The sequence below is a fragment of the Elaeis guineensis genome, chromosome 4 (genome assembly GCF_000442705.2).
Source record: "Elaeis guineensis isolate ETL-2024a chromosome 4, EG11, whole genome shotgun sequence".
NCBI lineage: Eukaryota > Viridiplantae > Streptophyta > Magnoliopsida > Arecales > Arecaceae > Elaeis > Elaeis guineensis.
In genome coordinates, this window is record NC_025996.2 from 27,288,812 (window position 1) to 27,304,662 (window position 15,851).

The window sequence follows — 15,851 nt, forward strand, 5'->3', positions numbered from 1 at the left end:
TGATCTTTATTCTTAAAGATATATAATTGACATCTTAATTAGATTGATGGATTTTAATAGAATTAAAGTAAATCAGTTAGGTGCTGTTTTATTTATTTATTTGTTAGCCTATTTAGGTTGGATCTGTCTCAAAAAACTTCTGCATTTGCCAGCTGACTTAAGCTTGGTCTAGTTCAACCCAATGTCACTCCTACATTTTTTTAAAAATTAATTAATTAATTATTTGTTTTTATAGAATGGGAGGTCATGAGACCCATGAAAGAAGAAGGAATAGAATATACCGACCACCGTTAGATCAAATTAGAGTTAGTATCATAGAAAGTTACACGGGAATAAAATGATATTTATAGCATCGCAGACCACACCCAAATTCCGGATTATGACCGCTTTTCGGATATTCCTCGCTGATACCGAGCAGGCGCCGTCGCGCTCGTCCGCTACCAGTGATCCGCGGCGAACCGAGGGCTCGTCTTCCTCCATCTTTTTCCCAGGACCTTTTCCCTTTCTTGGGAAAAAGATATTGGAAGCTAGAAAGAGAGGGGGTAAAAGAAGAAGATGGCCACCTCCATCGATCTTGGTGCCCTTTTCCACGTCTGGCCCTCCTCTCCCTCCCCCTCTCGGCCCTTCTCCAGGCCCTACCTCTCTTCGCTCGGGTGCTGCGCGGCCGCTCCCCCTCCGCGGAGACCCTGAGGCGCTCCCGCTGGAGCGCACCGTGGTCCGCCTCGGCCTCCCCAGCAAGGGCCGAATGGCCGATGAAACCCTAAGTCTCCTCAAGGTTTTCTTTTTCCGCTTCGCTTCCCTTCTCCGATCTCTCTGCTCCCCTTCTCTCTCTCTCGGTTTTCCTCACCGCTTCTTTTGGCGATGATGTTGCCAGAATTGCCAGCTTTCGGTCAGGCAGGTGAATCCGCGGCAGTATGTTGCAGACATGCCACAGGTGATTCTCTATTTCGAACATTAAATCTTTTTTTTCTTGATTTTGTTATAACTTTCAGGTGCATCGAACTCAGTAGAGATGTTATAATAGAGGCATTGATTCGGATTATAGTAGGTGCTCAAATGGCTTGGCAAAGGAATTTGCTTATTGTCGAGTTTGCTAATCAACGGGAGATTTCTATTTGTTGATGTTGCTTTTGTTTGAACTTATGATATATGGTAGTCTGGCTACTAGGGCTGAGCAAATAACTGAAATCCGAAGAAACCCACCCAATCTGACCCAATAAACATCTATTTCGGTTGGTTGGAAGACATAAGTCGGGTGGAATCGGGTTGGGATTTATAAAAAATGAATTATTTACGGTCGGGTTTGGTTCGTACACTTTTAACCCATATGAAGCTGAACCCGATCGATATTGTATTTTACAAACTCACTTTCATTTTGGGATGGCATCGTTTAGACTCAATATTTCATTCTAAAAAACATCTAGTTACCCATTTAGATTCATGGGAATATTAATGTTGAATTGTTGATGGAAGCACATCAATTTGAGATAATTCTGAAGTGAAAGCTTTCAGATGTAGTTGCTTTTAGATGATTAAATTTTTTTTTTCTGTTTTATTTTGTACAGGTTAAAAATAAGTTCAAAATTTGTAACTTATAAGTTCAGACTTTTTTGCATTAATTGATAAAAAAAAGCAAATAAGTTTAAATGAGCCAACATTAGACTTAAAATTAATATTGGGTCAATATTAGGGTTGGCAATTCGTGTTCACGGGTCATAAACGGATCGTGTTGATCTGGAGATATAACACAGATTAGCTTAACCGAATACGATCCGTTTAATTAAATGGGTCGACCTATGGAACACGAACACAACACGAATATATACGGATTGACACGACATGATTCGTCTGACACGATTAATAATCGTGTTGGTGGATCAAACGGGTACACGACCCACCTAATAATCCATTTAACTATTTGACTTATTTACAAAATTTAACTAAAATAATAAAAATTTAGTTAAAAATTAAAATAATATAAAAATAATTTTGTTACCTGCTATGCTAATTCACAGCTCTGAATTCCATCGTTGTTTGTTTTAGGTTAGGATTATAATTTTTTGATTTTCCTCATTTGTCAAATAATTTTAAAATAAATATGTTAAACATGTTTAAATGTGTCGTATAATCCGTTAATCTGTTTTAACCCATTTAGTTAAGCGGGTCAAAACGGGTTACGCGGTCAACCCGCTTAAGACACGAATTTATCGTATCATAAATGGGTCAATCCATTTATGATCCAAATCTATTTATTTCAAATCCGAACCCGCCTAATACGTGTCATGTCGTGTCTGTGTCAACAAGTTGTGTTAACAATTGCCAGCTCTAGTCAACATTGAAGTCCAAACCGACATAACCCATCGAATCCGCTATAAACCGTTCAGTTCGATTTCAAACGGTTTATACATGGTAAATGGTTGGTAGCGGGTTGAATTTTCTTCAACCCGATTGAGTTTGGTCGGATGAAATTTTTCTCTCAACCCGACCGAACCCGACCCATGCTCAACCCTACTGGCTACCTTGAGGCGCTAGACGTTGTGTTTTTCGATTGAAGAAGCAGTTTTGGTAATCATGGGCATTTCTTATAAGGGCCCTAATATTGCACACTTTCTCTAAAGAATTGCCATCCAATGTTTTTCTTAGAAGTCAGAACTGTAATGAAGCATTCTTATTGCCTTAACTTTAGGCTAATCCTGTTTTATATTAAACCAGCATTGAGCCAAATTTTTCTTGGTAGACCTTCTTAGTTACAAGAAACCTACGAAAGCAAAAATATGAAAATAATAGTAAAAAGAACTTTATCATGTGTTGGACCTGTATTAGAGTTCTAATGTGCTTCTGAATTGCTCTATACTCCTAATCTTATTCTGGATGTTCTTGGGTGTTTTCAACCAATAACTTTAGAGTCTTTGTTTTCCTTATATTTTCTCGAAATTTTTTTCATGATCCAACACATGATCCTAAAAGCACTTTAGTTTCTGAAGTGGTGTAGTTAGTATCTTAGATTTAGATATCTTAGAATGTCAGCTTAAAGTATTGAGTTTGTTGGGTTGTAGAGGATTGCACACTCCATAACAGGCCTGCAAACTAGTGTTGGTAATAGGTCAAGGCCATCCCTGGGTTGGACCTGGCCTGAATTTCTGAAGGCATGACTAAACCTGATCTAAGCCTGAACTGAAGGATTCAGCTTAGGCCTAAGCCGAGCTTGTGTCTAATCTTGAAGGCTTGCTCATTTCAATGAACAGGATTGGGGCACAGGGGGGCATCTTACCACCCATAAAGGGGGTTTTGGCAGCACTATAATCAGTCATGCAATGGGAAAGTTGTGTTTGTGGTTGCAATGCATGAACTATTACTAGAATGGGGTTGTATAGTGGTTCAAGAGGAAGGAGCTGGTGGAGAGGGGAGGAGAGGGAATGAGGAGAAAGGGGCAGCGGCAAAGAGGAGGGGAAAGGAGGAGCAGATTAATGCAGCGGAAAGGTGAGCAAGAAGGCAGTTCTACTTTAGGTTGTGTTTAAGTTAGATTGCATATTTTCAATTATATTTTATTATTTTGAAGATATTACTTTATACTGGTTTGGGTTTCAAGGTACGTTTGAGTTGGACCAAGGGGCCAAGGACAGTTCATACTTGGTTAAGGACATATGTGGACTGCGAAATTGGAATTATCCCAGACTAAATCTTAATTTTACTTCGACTAGGTGCTTCTCAATTTAGTGAGCTTGATAGATTTTGTGTCTGGCCGGATCCATTAGAGGCCTCCTTGCATCTGCTCCTTCAGGCTTCAATAAAGAACTTGTATCCCAACCCATCTACTGCTGGGTCGATGTTGGAGGCTTAAGTAAAGATAGGTTATGCAAGGAAAAAGAGATTTGGGGGAGTATGGGCGGACGAAAGAATAATGTTTTTGGTGACAAAATAATTCATACTAGACTCTTAAAAATCTGAGTTCAGTTGGAAAGAAACATGATGTGAGTCAGGGGTAACATGTCTCTTATCATTCTTGAAATTGGCCAACAGGTGCTTATATTCAAGTATTAATCTGATTTCAAGTAAAAAAAAAAAAAACTGATATGTTAACTTTAAATGTTATCTCATTAATTGGTATATGAAAAATTAAATATTATTGTCAGCATGTTAAGAAGCTTTTCGTAATCCATATAATGATTGTCTTCCTTCAAGTTGTTTTGTGTATGTCATTATGTAGTTCTCCATGGAGGCAAGCTACTTTTACATCCATCGAGAATACTTATGTGGAACTATGTTACAATAGCTAATATGGGAAAAAGTAGCTGCAGAAGAATGCATATTATTACAGCCTTATTTTTGAGATTAGTCTTTACTCTTTAGTACTAATTATGTGATCTAGTGAAGAAAAGGCATTAGAATCAAGGACAAGAATGGCTTGCCTTTTGGTTTTTTGGAGGAAAAGATGGTCCTACAATGTCTTGTGGCTGTACACTGTTTACAGAGAATTTGGCCTTGCAGAATCTTGATAGGAAAGTAGAGGAAGTAATATTATGTAACCTTATTCCTTTACTGGTTCATTCTTCTGTTAGGTTGCTTCTCGAATACCTTATTGTTATAAGTGTCAGCTAGTTTCTCTCCTGAATAAGCTAAAGCAGCTAGAAGATGACTTCTGGATGACCAACAATCAAGCAGTAAGAGGGGAGCTCTTCCATAATCCATAGTTTGGCTTTTTCAGCCTTTACTTTGAACAGTTTTTATTTTATGTGGCTTTACTTACATGTTATGCTTAGGAAGCTAGGATACCTAAGGACCGTTTATTCAAGCTGTCATGTTTGAGGGTCCTTTTTTCATTTATTTGATGTGGCACAACTGCACTTTGATGTTGCAGAAGACTCGGCTTTTGTTGTCTCTAATATCATTGTTAATTTTTTTGTTAATGTCATATGTGGTTGAAGATATCGAGGCATGCATTTGTCTGTGATGTGATTAGGTTTGTCTTATGCCAGCCCTCGCATTTGGTTGCCTGCTGTATGTATAACAATGGATGCACTTCCATTCCAGCAGTGTCAGTGATCAGCCATGACCCTAAGCTTGATATAATAGCGATACCAATTTTGGCCCTCTTCTACCATTAGTACCATGCATCAGTGAATGTATCCTATTTTCTTAGAAGTAATCAGCCATTTTTTTAATAGATATTGCTGCCAGCCAATTCTTTGCACATGTCCATGTTTCTAGATACACTGTTAAATTTATCGCCCAATCTCCGGATCCTTTTTTTCCTTTCATCTGGCACTATATATGACATTTATAGATGCTTATGTGCAGCTGTCAAACTTGGAGGTGTGGTTTCAGCGTCCCAAAGATATTGTACGCAAATTACGGTCAGGGGACCTAGACATTGGTATTGTGGGTTTTGACACCGTCAGCGAATATGGACAGGTAAGGATCTAGTATATCATGTAATGCCAAATATGTTTTCTGGATCTTCAACTTGTCTTTGAGCCACTGGCGCACCATTTTCCGGCATTCTTCATTACTTATCAATGATGTCAATTTGCACTTCTGCCAAGGCTACTGCTGGATTGACAATGTTAATTACTGTAAACTTGTTAATGAGAAACAAAACATAATCCTTGAAGACCGCATTGGAATTTGAATATTGAGCATAAAAAATCCATCCAAGACCTCAATGGTCATATGACCGAACATTATAAGGAGGATACTTTTGAAGAAGTAACACGAGGTTTATGTAACAGTGTAGCAACTAATAACAATGTCAAGAAACAAGGGAACTTCAGAAAAATAAACTGGGATTTAAAAGAAGAAAAACATTGAACCTTTTACAGGAAATAATGGAATATTATGCAGGGTGTGGCTAACTAGAAGTATGAGTGAGTTCTGTGGGTCAAAATGGTTTTAGGACAGTCATCTTTTTCCTTCTAGTTCTTAAAAGTTAATTTCCATTACTGTTAGTATAGTCTTCTACCGCATCTTTATAGGTGGCCACTGCAGTGCTTCAATAGTATGGCATTTTCTTGATTTTCAAAACATTTTCTACATCTGGCGAGCCAACTTGACCTAAGACCTAATTCTCCCATCGTTTTCCAAATCTCAATTTGATATTTTGTTTTGCACTCCGATGCTTTATCCTTCTACATGTTTTCTCAAAGTTATTTTCTCCTTCACTAGTCGTAATCGAACCAAGGGAAATTTGATAATTCATTAATTATGCTTCTTCTGCACAAACTTCCCTGTTAGAATCATTGCTCAACAACATGTTAAAAAAAAAAAGTGTTTTCATGTTTTTAATCTCCTCAGCAAAGTCCTAATATCTGGAATCTGGGCCTTTGATGTTTGGATGAAAAGGTCCTGTTATCTTCACTCTTGATGTGTCTAACTTGTTCAATATTTAAAGATTACCTCTCTCATCCTAGAAAATTTGTCAATTTCGTTCTCACCCTTAATTTGAGCTTGAGATCGATATAGCCAGTGTTTAGCCAACAGCCTACCTATATTTTTTGAATGCTGAAATTGAGCTTGATCTCTTGGCTGTTTGCATCTTATCCTCGCATCAATTTGGCTGTAGATGTTTTCTTTTATGTAGATGCCTCAAGAAAAGCATCCTTTTATCCATTCAATCAAGAGGTCCTTTAACTTTGGTTGCCAACTTAATGATGTAAGCCATATTTAACATAAAAAAGAAGCTTCTTGGGGTTTGCCGTCTTGTTTCAGCCTACTCTAGTCTAGCGATTATTAGTAGAATCTTTACAAAATTGTTCATGGAGGAGAGCTAATCTTATCCATGTATGATGATGTTATCCAATCTTTTCTTCAAGTATTCTTTGCATTAATAGAGCACAACAACATAATGCTTGGCGATTTGGAATTACTGGCCTTGCAATGCATAGCTGCTCATTGGAATGAACTAGCACCGCAATCCACAGTTCTTCTATTTTGTAGATGTCCTCGACCACATTATCTCCCGACAATACTATCATCAAATATTTCTTGTTTTGCTGTCAATCTGTGTTGATCAAATTGCCTTAACTTTTCCAGCTCATCATAGCTGTGATTGATTCCAGACTTTTTCACAAAGGCTGAGTCTACTATGAAACATGAAAAGCAAAGATGCTTGTTCTTCAGAGCAACAAAATTGGTAAGAATGTAGGATTATTTTCGTTGGAGTCCCATGACAGTCAAATTAGTCAGTTTAGCTTGATCAACAAACTTATGAAGTTTACCTACCATAAAGATTCTGAATGCAATTTGATTAAAACCTTTTGCATTATGGTGGATAAGCTTCCTCACAGGCTTTTAGGTATGTATCTTCGAACCTTGTCCAGCTTAACCAAAAACAAACACCACATTTGTTCTTATCTTTTAATCACACACATTAAAGAGAATGTGGGTAAGACAAGATGGTAAGGACTAAGGACCATGAAATTGATCTAAGCTATTAAATTATGGTAGGAGGTTTTTACCAGCAGTCTGGTTTCACATACTTGAAAGCATTTTGCATCTTTTTTTAGCAGTTTTCATGAAATTGTTGTGCTTTGAGATCTTGCTGTCTGTTAGTGTTGATATTGCTGTTTATTGTCTTGTTGAGTTTGATTCAACTAATATATTTATGTTGTTACCAACTTGTTTATGTGGAAGCATATTCTTACAGGCTTATATCTTTTGGGCAGGGAAATGAGGATTTAGTTGTAGTTCATGATGCACTTGAGTATGGAGCCTGTCGTTTATCACTTGCAGTATGTATATGTTTTCAGCCTAGTGCATACTTTTCACAGGAGCCCTTTTGTCTTATAACCCACTATGTTCAACATTATTTTACTATTCTGATAATGCTTTGTGACTAATCAGATTCCCAAGTATGGGATTTTTGAAAATATAAATACCCTCCATGAATTAGCACAAATGCCTCAATGGACAGCGGAAAGACCTTTACGTATTGTGACCGGATTTTCATATGTATGCTAACTTCTCATATTTCTTTTTACTCAAAACTCTTTTCCTTTTCTTAAACACTAGTGCTTATATTTTGATTCTTTCTGCATAGCTGGGCCCGAAATTTTTGAAAGAGAAAGGTCTAGACCATGTCAGTTTCTCAACTGCTGATGGAGCACTTGAGGCAGCCCCTGCGGTGAGGATTTTCTCGAAGTCATGCAACTTATTCTGAGTACCATCTAAATTTATTTTTCTTTTTTCTTCTTTGGAAAGCAACATAATTATACTATAGCTTATCAATACTATTCTCTTCTTTTTCCACACTTTGTACTAAAATGTCTACTGTTCGTTGTAGTTCTTTTCTTTTTCTTTTTCCCCCCTTTTTGAGACATTTCTAAAGGTTCTGTCATCTTTTTGTTCTCTTCCTGCTCTGCAAGGAACCTTTAAGGGTAATATAACTGGTTGCTGATTTTTATTTAATAAAAGCCACAGCTTTATTTGGCCTTTAATTTGTATTTGGTGGAAAACCGGTCTATTGTCTAAATAACATCTCCTTCATCATGGCCCCTTGGACTCAAATAGTTATTAGATATATTGTAAGGATTGTGGCGTAGGTTCAATATCATGCCTTTTGGCTTCTGGAGATGACATGTTAGATGGTTCAAAGCGACCTATCAGTTCCTTGATTTTGAACCTTAATAGAGATGTTTAATTGACTCATACTTCTGAGCAAGATTTGCGGAATCGGTACGGGCGGTATGGTTCGGCACGTCTTTGTTCCATTCCGAACCGAGGCGAACCGAAGAAGGAAAATGGAGTTGAATCGGAGAAGAAAAAGAGAGAGAAATAGAGAGAGAGGGAAGAAGAAAGAAAAAGAGGGAGGGGGGTCCGCCGGAGGGGTCGTCGGAGGACCTTCGATGAGCCGTCGTGGCTTGCGGGCGGCGTTTATACCCCTTGCGGCTCCGCGGCATGAAACAGGGCGATCTGCCCCTGTTTTTCATATTTTTTTAAAAAAATCTTTTTTTGAATGAAGTCGATTGCCCCTATTTTTCTTATTTTTTTAATTTTTTTTTTAAAATGAAGCCGGCACTGGGTTTGCCGGCATCACTTAAGTGAAGCCGGCACACCCTATGCCGGCTTCATTTAAAAAAAGATTTTTTAAAAAAAATATGGAAAACAAGGACGGATCGCTCCTGTTTCACACCGTGGAGCTGCGGGAGGCGTTTACGCCACCCGATGGCCACGACGGCCCGCCGGGGCCCTCCAACGGCCCCTCCGTTGGACCCCCTCTCTCTTTTTCCTCTTCTCTCTTCTCTTCCTCTCTTTTCCTCTTTTTCTCTCTTTTCTTCTTCGGCACCGGCATGTGCCGTTTTTCATGCCGGAACTGTCTCGGTTCCCCGCCGGTACAGTTCGGTATGCTCCGAATTGGCCGGTTCGGGACGGTTCGACAAACGTTGCTTCTGGGTTTGAATGTTAATTAGAAATTTACTTTTAGTAGTTTATCAGATAATAATTTTTCTTTTCATAAAATGAATGTGATTTAAAATTTAGGATTATTTTTTCACCATTTTCCATGTTTATAGCAAATGCTCTTTCAAGAGTCAAGGTTGGCAAGATGCTAGGTAGTTTTAAGGTTGTTACTAGGGCCTGTACCTGCCAGGGACCCTACTTGGACTTGATCCAGACCCATATGCCATGGTTCCAAAGATAGATCCATGTAATTTTTCAGGTCCAGTTCTCCTGAAAATTTACTCGATCCAACTTGATTGAATTATATTAGGATATGGATTTGTTTTCATAGAACCTACCTGACCTGAAACCAGACCTGATCTGTACCTGATAGCTTAGTCACTATGTAATGTAAAGTTTATACTTGTATTCTGTACATTTCTTACAAATCTTATTAGATATATTTTGAATTTATGTTAGTAATGACATAACTTTTAGGGCATGAAGGGAATTGAGCTTTCAAATAATGCTACCTGCTCGAGACTTGTACTCATCTTATCCCTTCCTGATCCAACCTGGACTTAGTCTTTATCCCAAGGTTTTATATACTGGCTTATGGTGGGGTATCCCATGGTCCCGAAAGACTTGATTCTGTGCGATCAAACCTGCAAATCTGAAAATTTCTAAATCGTCTTCAGAACCATATATTTGCATGCTCCACATCAATCACCACTGGTATATAGAGTGTCCTAACACCACTGCCAAAATATGCACCAATCTAGGGTTCCATAAAATACTTGTATTAATAAGTTGACTTTGTGCAAGATATATGTTGTAAGGTGTAGTTGTTGAAGTGCTTTAACCAAGCTTATATTTTTACACAAAAATCTGTATGTCTTGTTGAATGTTGGCATGACATATCCCTTACAGAATGATAGATGAACTGTAACATTTCCTGATGTTTCTTGTTGTTTCAGATGGGCATAGCTGATGCTATTATCGATCTTGTGAGTAGTGGAACGACCTTGCATGAAAATGATCTGAAAGAAATTGAAGGTGGGGTTGTTTTAGAAAGCCAAGTAAGTCTGGCTCATATCTCTGCTAAGCTGTCTTCATTGTTATACAAGATCTGTATTAATGAGAGCCACTGGCTTAAGAGGATAAAAGATAAGTTTTGAATTTTTTAAATAATTTTAAAGCAGGAAAAGTTTATATATCATGGGAGTAATTGGATGTTGTTCAGGCTGTATTTGTTGCTAGCAGGAGATCCTTAAACATCCGGGAAGGTGTATTGGAGATTACTCATGAGATTCTTGAAAGACTAGAGGCACACCTGAGGGCAACTGGACAAGTTACGGTATGTAAGGAATTTGTTATTGTAATGGTTTTTCTGTTTCTGGGAATTTGTCCCTAATTCTGTTCTAACATGCAAGATGGTTGCAAACATGAGGGGAAACAGTGCAAAAGAAGTGGCAGAAAGAATTCTTAGCCAGACATCATTATCTGGGTTGCAGGTAAAGAGTCATAATAGAATATAGTAATTGTTTTTTAAACTTGTTGGACATTTGTTACTTTTTAATGATGAAATCTTTTCTGTTCATTCTAGCTAAGTGGTCACTGTCATAGTAAGCTTTTCCTTGTTGATATATATATATATATATATATATTCACCACTTGATTGACCATGTTTTATCTTTTTTTTTGGTCACTAATATGTATGCAGCACTTTGTTATTTAATGTCAGGATGATATGTGATAGGTTTATGTTAGGTTTCCCTGCTGGATTTTGTAATCTGGTCGGTATATATGGTTCTCTCTTTCTGAATCACTGACAAGGCATATTCCTTGAAAAATTGCCAAGTGATTAGGGATCGCATTGAAAGAGGTCCTCCTTATAGGCAGATGACATCAAAAGTGAGAAGGAGATCTTATTTTGTAACCCTCGGGCCTCTAGATTGAATTTGGAGCAGAAAAAAGTTAATCTTTTTAGTGGGGTTTTCAGTGAAATTGGTTCCAGCTCATACCCTTCATGTGCACATAGTTAAGGGTGCGGTCTTTTGAGTCAAGCCACTCCCATAAATTCATATAAAGGCTCCTTTAGAAATTTCTTTACTCTTTCATGAATGGATTTAATGGTGCATTGGATTCATGTCATGTGTTTTAATCAACTGTCTGCTTAATGCAGGCTGGGCTTCTATTTCTGGGTCAAAGAAGGAGCCAACTTTCTCATGAAATCTGCTGATCTCATTGACCGTTGGCTGTTGGAGTCTTACTTGGACTAGTAAATATATCTGATGAAGAGGATCTAGTGGCCAGCTAATATTAGAATTTAGAACTGTTTGGAGACTGATTTCTTTCAGCAGGAAGTACTCTGTAATGCCTTAGTTTAGACTTTTAGTTGGAGCTGAGGGGGTTCTAGGGACAATCTGGATGTCCTCCTAAATTAGTTTGGTTTCTTCATGGATTCCATGACAATCCTAAGCCTGTAACTAAATGCTAACATCTTTCAAGGTAAACAGTACCCTTTTTTTGGACTTGGTAATTATAGCTGATTACCACAACTTAGGCTGTAAAGGAAGTGCAAATAGGGCAGAATTGTTCGTGTTTTTAGTTATCTATCTTTTTGATATTAATAAATAATCTTCTTTTTGATATTAATAAATTAAAAGGTTTTAGACTAAAACTGAGAAGTTTGATTATTCCATAGATACCATTTTCTTTAAACTAAAGCTGTACATGATATTGTATGTTGTTTTCTCCAGGCTTATATTTTAACCTTAGCTGTCTTATTACTATTTTTTTTTATTGGTCTCAATTTAATGATTTTTCAAGAGAGCGGATGATCTTTTTCTTTATATAGAAAAAAATCTGCTTAAATGGTTATGGTGTTTATCCTAATTTAGTTGCATATCAGTTTTTATTCGGTAAAATTACAGATTGTGAGGATCTTATGGAGCCCTGAATCTGAGAACTGCTTAGCTCTTTAGTAATTTCCATGTTCTCTTCTGACATTTTTTTTGGTCCTTTTGCACAGGGGCCTACCATAAGTCCTGTGTATTGTAAACGTGATGGCAAGGTTGTAGTGGACTATTATGCAATTGTCATATGTGTGCCCCAAAAGACACTATATAAGTCTGTGCAGCAACTGAGATCAGTGAGATATCTTCTCTTATCTATATATCTGATTCACTTTCTGTCTTGATTTTTTTCATAAACAAATTTTGCGTGCAAAAATTTATTCTATCGAACCCCTTTATGGAATGATTAGTGCTTCCATATGTCATAGTTGAGGACCATGCATTTTTCTAGTTTCCTGCCGCATGATTGACTAGATTGTAACTAAATAGCCCTGGTGTCCTGTTGAACCCCTTGGAAGTTTCCTGAATATTTATGGTTTGCCCCTTTCCCATTTGCAGATTGGTGGTAGTGGGGTCTTGGTCTCTGACTTGACCTACATTTTTGAGGAAGAGACTCCAAGATGGCGCAAACTTCTTTCGCAACTTGGATTATGACCCTTCAAGCACCAGTAGTTCTCGATGTTCGGTGGTAGTTTTTTGTACCATTAATGGTTTTCAGAGTTCTGATCAGAAATTAATCTAGGTGAGTTTTGGACAAAGTATATATTTTAGTTAGAAATTATAGTCATAGAGGTAATTCCATTTAAAGCTAATTAAATTTGCGGGAACTAAATTGTAACTAGCTGCATTACTAGTCTCTTGCTTCCATATCTATGCTGTTGTTGTGCTTTCCATATCTATGCTGTCGTTGTTTTTTCATTATTTTCTTTTTCATGGTTTAAAAGTATCTCGGAGATTTAATGCAGACTGGTTGCTGTGCTGCAACATTATGTTGGATGCCTTAGTGAAAGTCAGTACTTATCATTTGTTCCTCAAGTTGGGTTTCCTTTTTTTTTTTTTTTTTGGTTTTTGATACCTCCCTCCACTGTCTGTAATGCTTGTATCCAAAGGAAAATCATTTGTTGATGTGCGGGTAATAGTGTTTGTGGCTTACAAGCTCGTTCGAGCGGATAAATCTTTGATAGAGTGAGACTGCTTTGCTGGTCACTGATGACAGCCACTTGTTCAGAGCCATCCCTGTTTTGACAAGAACCTCAAGTGAAAATGTGATTGTTATTCAAGGGCATTGTCCACTAGTTTATTAGGTAGTCAGTTTTGGTTCAGTGTATTATTGCATAACATGAAAGTATTACTATCTTATTTATGCAGTATTTTTTTTAAAAAAAAATTACTGTGTTATGTTAATATTTGCTGTCATTTGTTGTGTTGCATTGAATAATTTTGCTGTAATTTTGGTTAGTGTTGGACTGGTAGGGTCTGCTCTTAATTGTTTTAAGAAAGCATAGTTTCATTCATATTACCTAATGTCAGTGGTGTGAATTATGTTTATGATTTCTGGTGGTCTTCTGGGAGGATGGTAGGTTTCCTAACCTGAAAATGTAGGTGAAGCCTATTTGCTATACTGCAAGCTTTTTCACTTGTTACAAGTGGCTGGGTGAAATATGCTGCTGTGGAGGTGTGCGCGCGTCAGTAATGCACTCGAAAGTCATTAATCCCCTTTTAGGTTGTAAGAGCCGTCACCGTTGTTGATCGGATCATCCAGTGTGTGAGAAAATATGAAGGCAAACGCGGAATGGAGAAACGTGTTCGGTTGTTAATGTAGGGGTCGATGAAGGAGAGGTTTGGAGCTTGGGAAGCCGGCCGGGAGTGTTCGGATTCTAGCCCCATCACATTAGAAGTAGCGAAAAATATCCTGTTATTTGATTGATTTAGAATCGTGCACCCCATCATTTAAACATGCTGGCATTTGCGTTGAAGCCCGACGACGACGAGTTCGGCAATGTGAGGGAAAACTAGAAAGACTTTTTTGGGAGACTACTTTGGGATACGGAACATTTTAGAGGCCATGGAAGGCTTTAGAATTCGTAGTCATTGGTTTCTTTAAACCTTCAGGTATCGTATATTGACTATCTTAGTGAGAGGAGTTCGTGCCATTGTACCTTTTTTGTTTGCCGCTTGATGCTCATTTATGGCCGGAATAATAGAGTTGAATTATTTTTGTATTCATGGACTTGGTCCGAATACCAATGAGGAGGAAAAATACATCTTTTTGTATGGATTATACCCCTGCTGCAACAAAAAGGAAAAAAAAGATCTGAGCATTTCTTGTCCATGTCGACAATATTTTTTTTGAATTATGGAAAAAATTTTAAATTATTTTTTTTTTCTCGTGACTGAACCATTTTCTAAATCATTCTCCACAAAGCAAATTGATCCAAAGCTAGTAAGTTATTCTCAAAGTACAAACAAATTTTATAAATTATTTGTGACAAATTTAAGAAATTTTTGCGTTATGGATTGATGATATTATATTTTGTGATTTTTTTAATTATCTTTTACTTTTCCTTCCTTATATTTATTTTTGAGTAAATAAATTTATAAATATTTAAGAAACTCTATTTTAATTTCTAATTCTTTATTAACCAAACTCTTTCTGAATTTTTGATAATGTTTTTACACTTTTGCCAAATTTTGAATTATTAAAATTATTTTGAATTGTTGCAAATTGCCAAACATGTGACAATGCTCTTGTTCCCGTTTAGGTGAGACTCTTGAAGATGCATCAAAGTTATAAAGTAAGGGAAAAAATGAATCATAAATGGATGGGATATTAATAAATCCATATCCTCATCTATATTTGATATCCGCAGATAATATATTAATTTGATATTAAAATTGGTATTGGTATTTGTCTTAAATGGATGAAAATATAAACTAGATATCGGTACTATGAAAAGAAATGCAAAAATAAATTACATCATCATTAAACTTTATGAACTATTGAATCACATATATCACATTATATAAGGTAAATGTAGTTATAATCATTATCATTTTGTTATTTATTTTTCTTTAAAAATTATAAGATGTGTCTATATTATATTATTAAATGGTAGAGATGTGCCATTTTATATTCTATTTGTCAAAACTTGTGATGATTGAGAAACCTTTACTTTAGAATATTTGGTAAAAAACATAAGATACAATTTTTTTTCTTATTTCTATGTTTCTCCCTCTCTCTCTCACACACACATATATATATATATACATATGTATGTATACATATACATATACATATACATATGCATGTATACATATACATATGCATATGCATATGCATGTATGTATACATATACATATACATAAGCATATGTATATACATATACATATACATATGCATATGTATATATGTATATGTACATATGCATATCTATATATGTATATGTACATATACATATATATATATATATGTATATGTACATATATATATAGATATATATATATAGATATACATATATGTAGATATACATATAGATATATATAGATATACATACATATACATATACATATATGTATGTATGTATGTATATCTATGTATGTATATCTATGTATGTATGTATG

At 36.5% G+C, this 15,851-nt stretch overlaps 1 protein-coding gene across 5 annotated transcripts; it reads left to right on the top strand.

The window, feature by feature from the left end:
• Positions 1-364: 364 nt before the first annotated feature.
• Positions 365-13,778, top strand: LOC105043214 (ATP phosphoribosyltransferase, chloroplastic). 5 transcript variants are annotated; one of them, XR_831657.3, is made up of 12 exons: positions 365-775; positions 875-934; positions 5,299-5,412; positions 7,662-7,727; positions 7,840-7,947; positions 8,036-8,119; positions 10,350-10,451; positions 10,616-10,729; positions 10,806-10,886; positions 12,407-12,526; positions 12,789-12,972; positions 13,175-13,778. XR_831657.3 is itself a non-coding variant. In XM_010920678.3 (11 exons), the coding sequence occupies exons 1-11, from the start codon at positions 380-382 to the stop codon at positions 12,882-12,884; spliced, it is 1,341 nt and encodes a 446-aa protein (XP_010918980.2). In that variant the 5' UTR covers positions 365-379; the 3' UTR covers positions 12,885-13,634. The 5 variants fall into 5 exon arrangements, 2 of the variants coding, with proteins under 2 accessions (XP_010918980.2, XP_019705263.2); XR_831656.3 differs by having other exon boundaries at positions 13,196-13,778; XR_012140824.1 differs by having other exon boundaries at positions 13,340-13,778.
• Positions 13,779-15,851: the final 2,073 nt, after the last annotated feature.

What these genes read in the sequence shown, in the direction of transcription:
- LOC105043214 (XM_010920678.3), top strand. Translation starts at nt 380, where the DNA reads ATGACCGCTTTTCGGATATTCCTCGCTGATACCGAGCAGGCGCCGTCG. An exon ending in AAACCCTAAGTCTCCTCAAG is followed by an intron (nt 776 to 874) that starts GTTTTCTTTTTC and finishes TGATGTTGCCAG; the next exon opens with AATTGCCAGCTTTCGGTCAG. An exon ending in CATCATTATCTGGGTTGCAG is followed by an intron (nt 10,887 to 12,406) that starts GTAAAGAGTCAT and finishes CCTTTTGCACAG; the next exon opens with GGGCCTACCATAAGTCCTGT.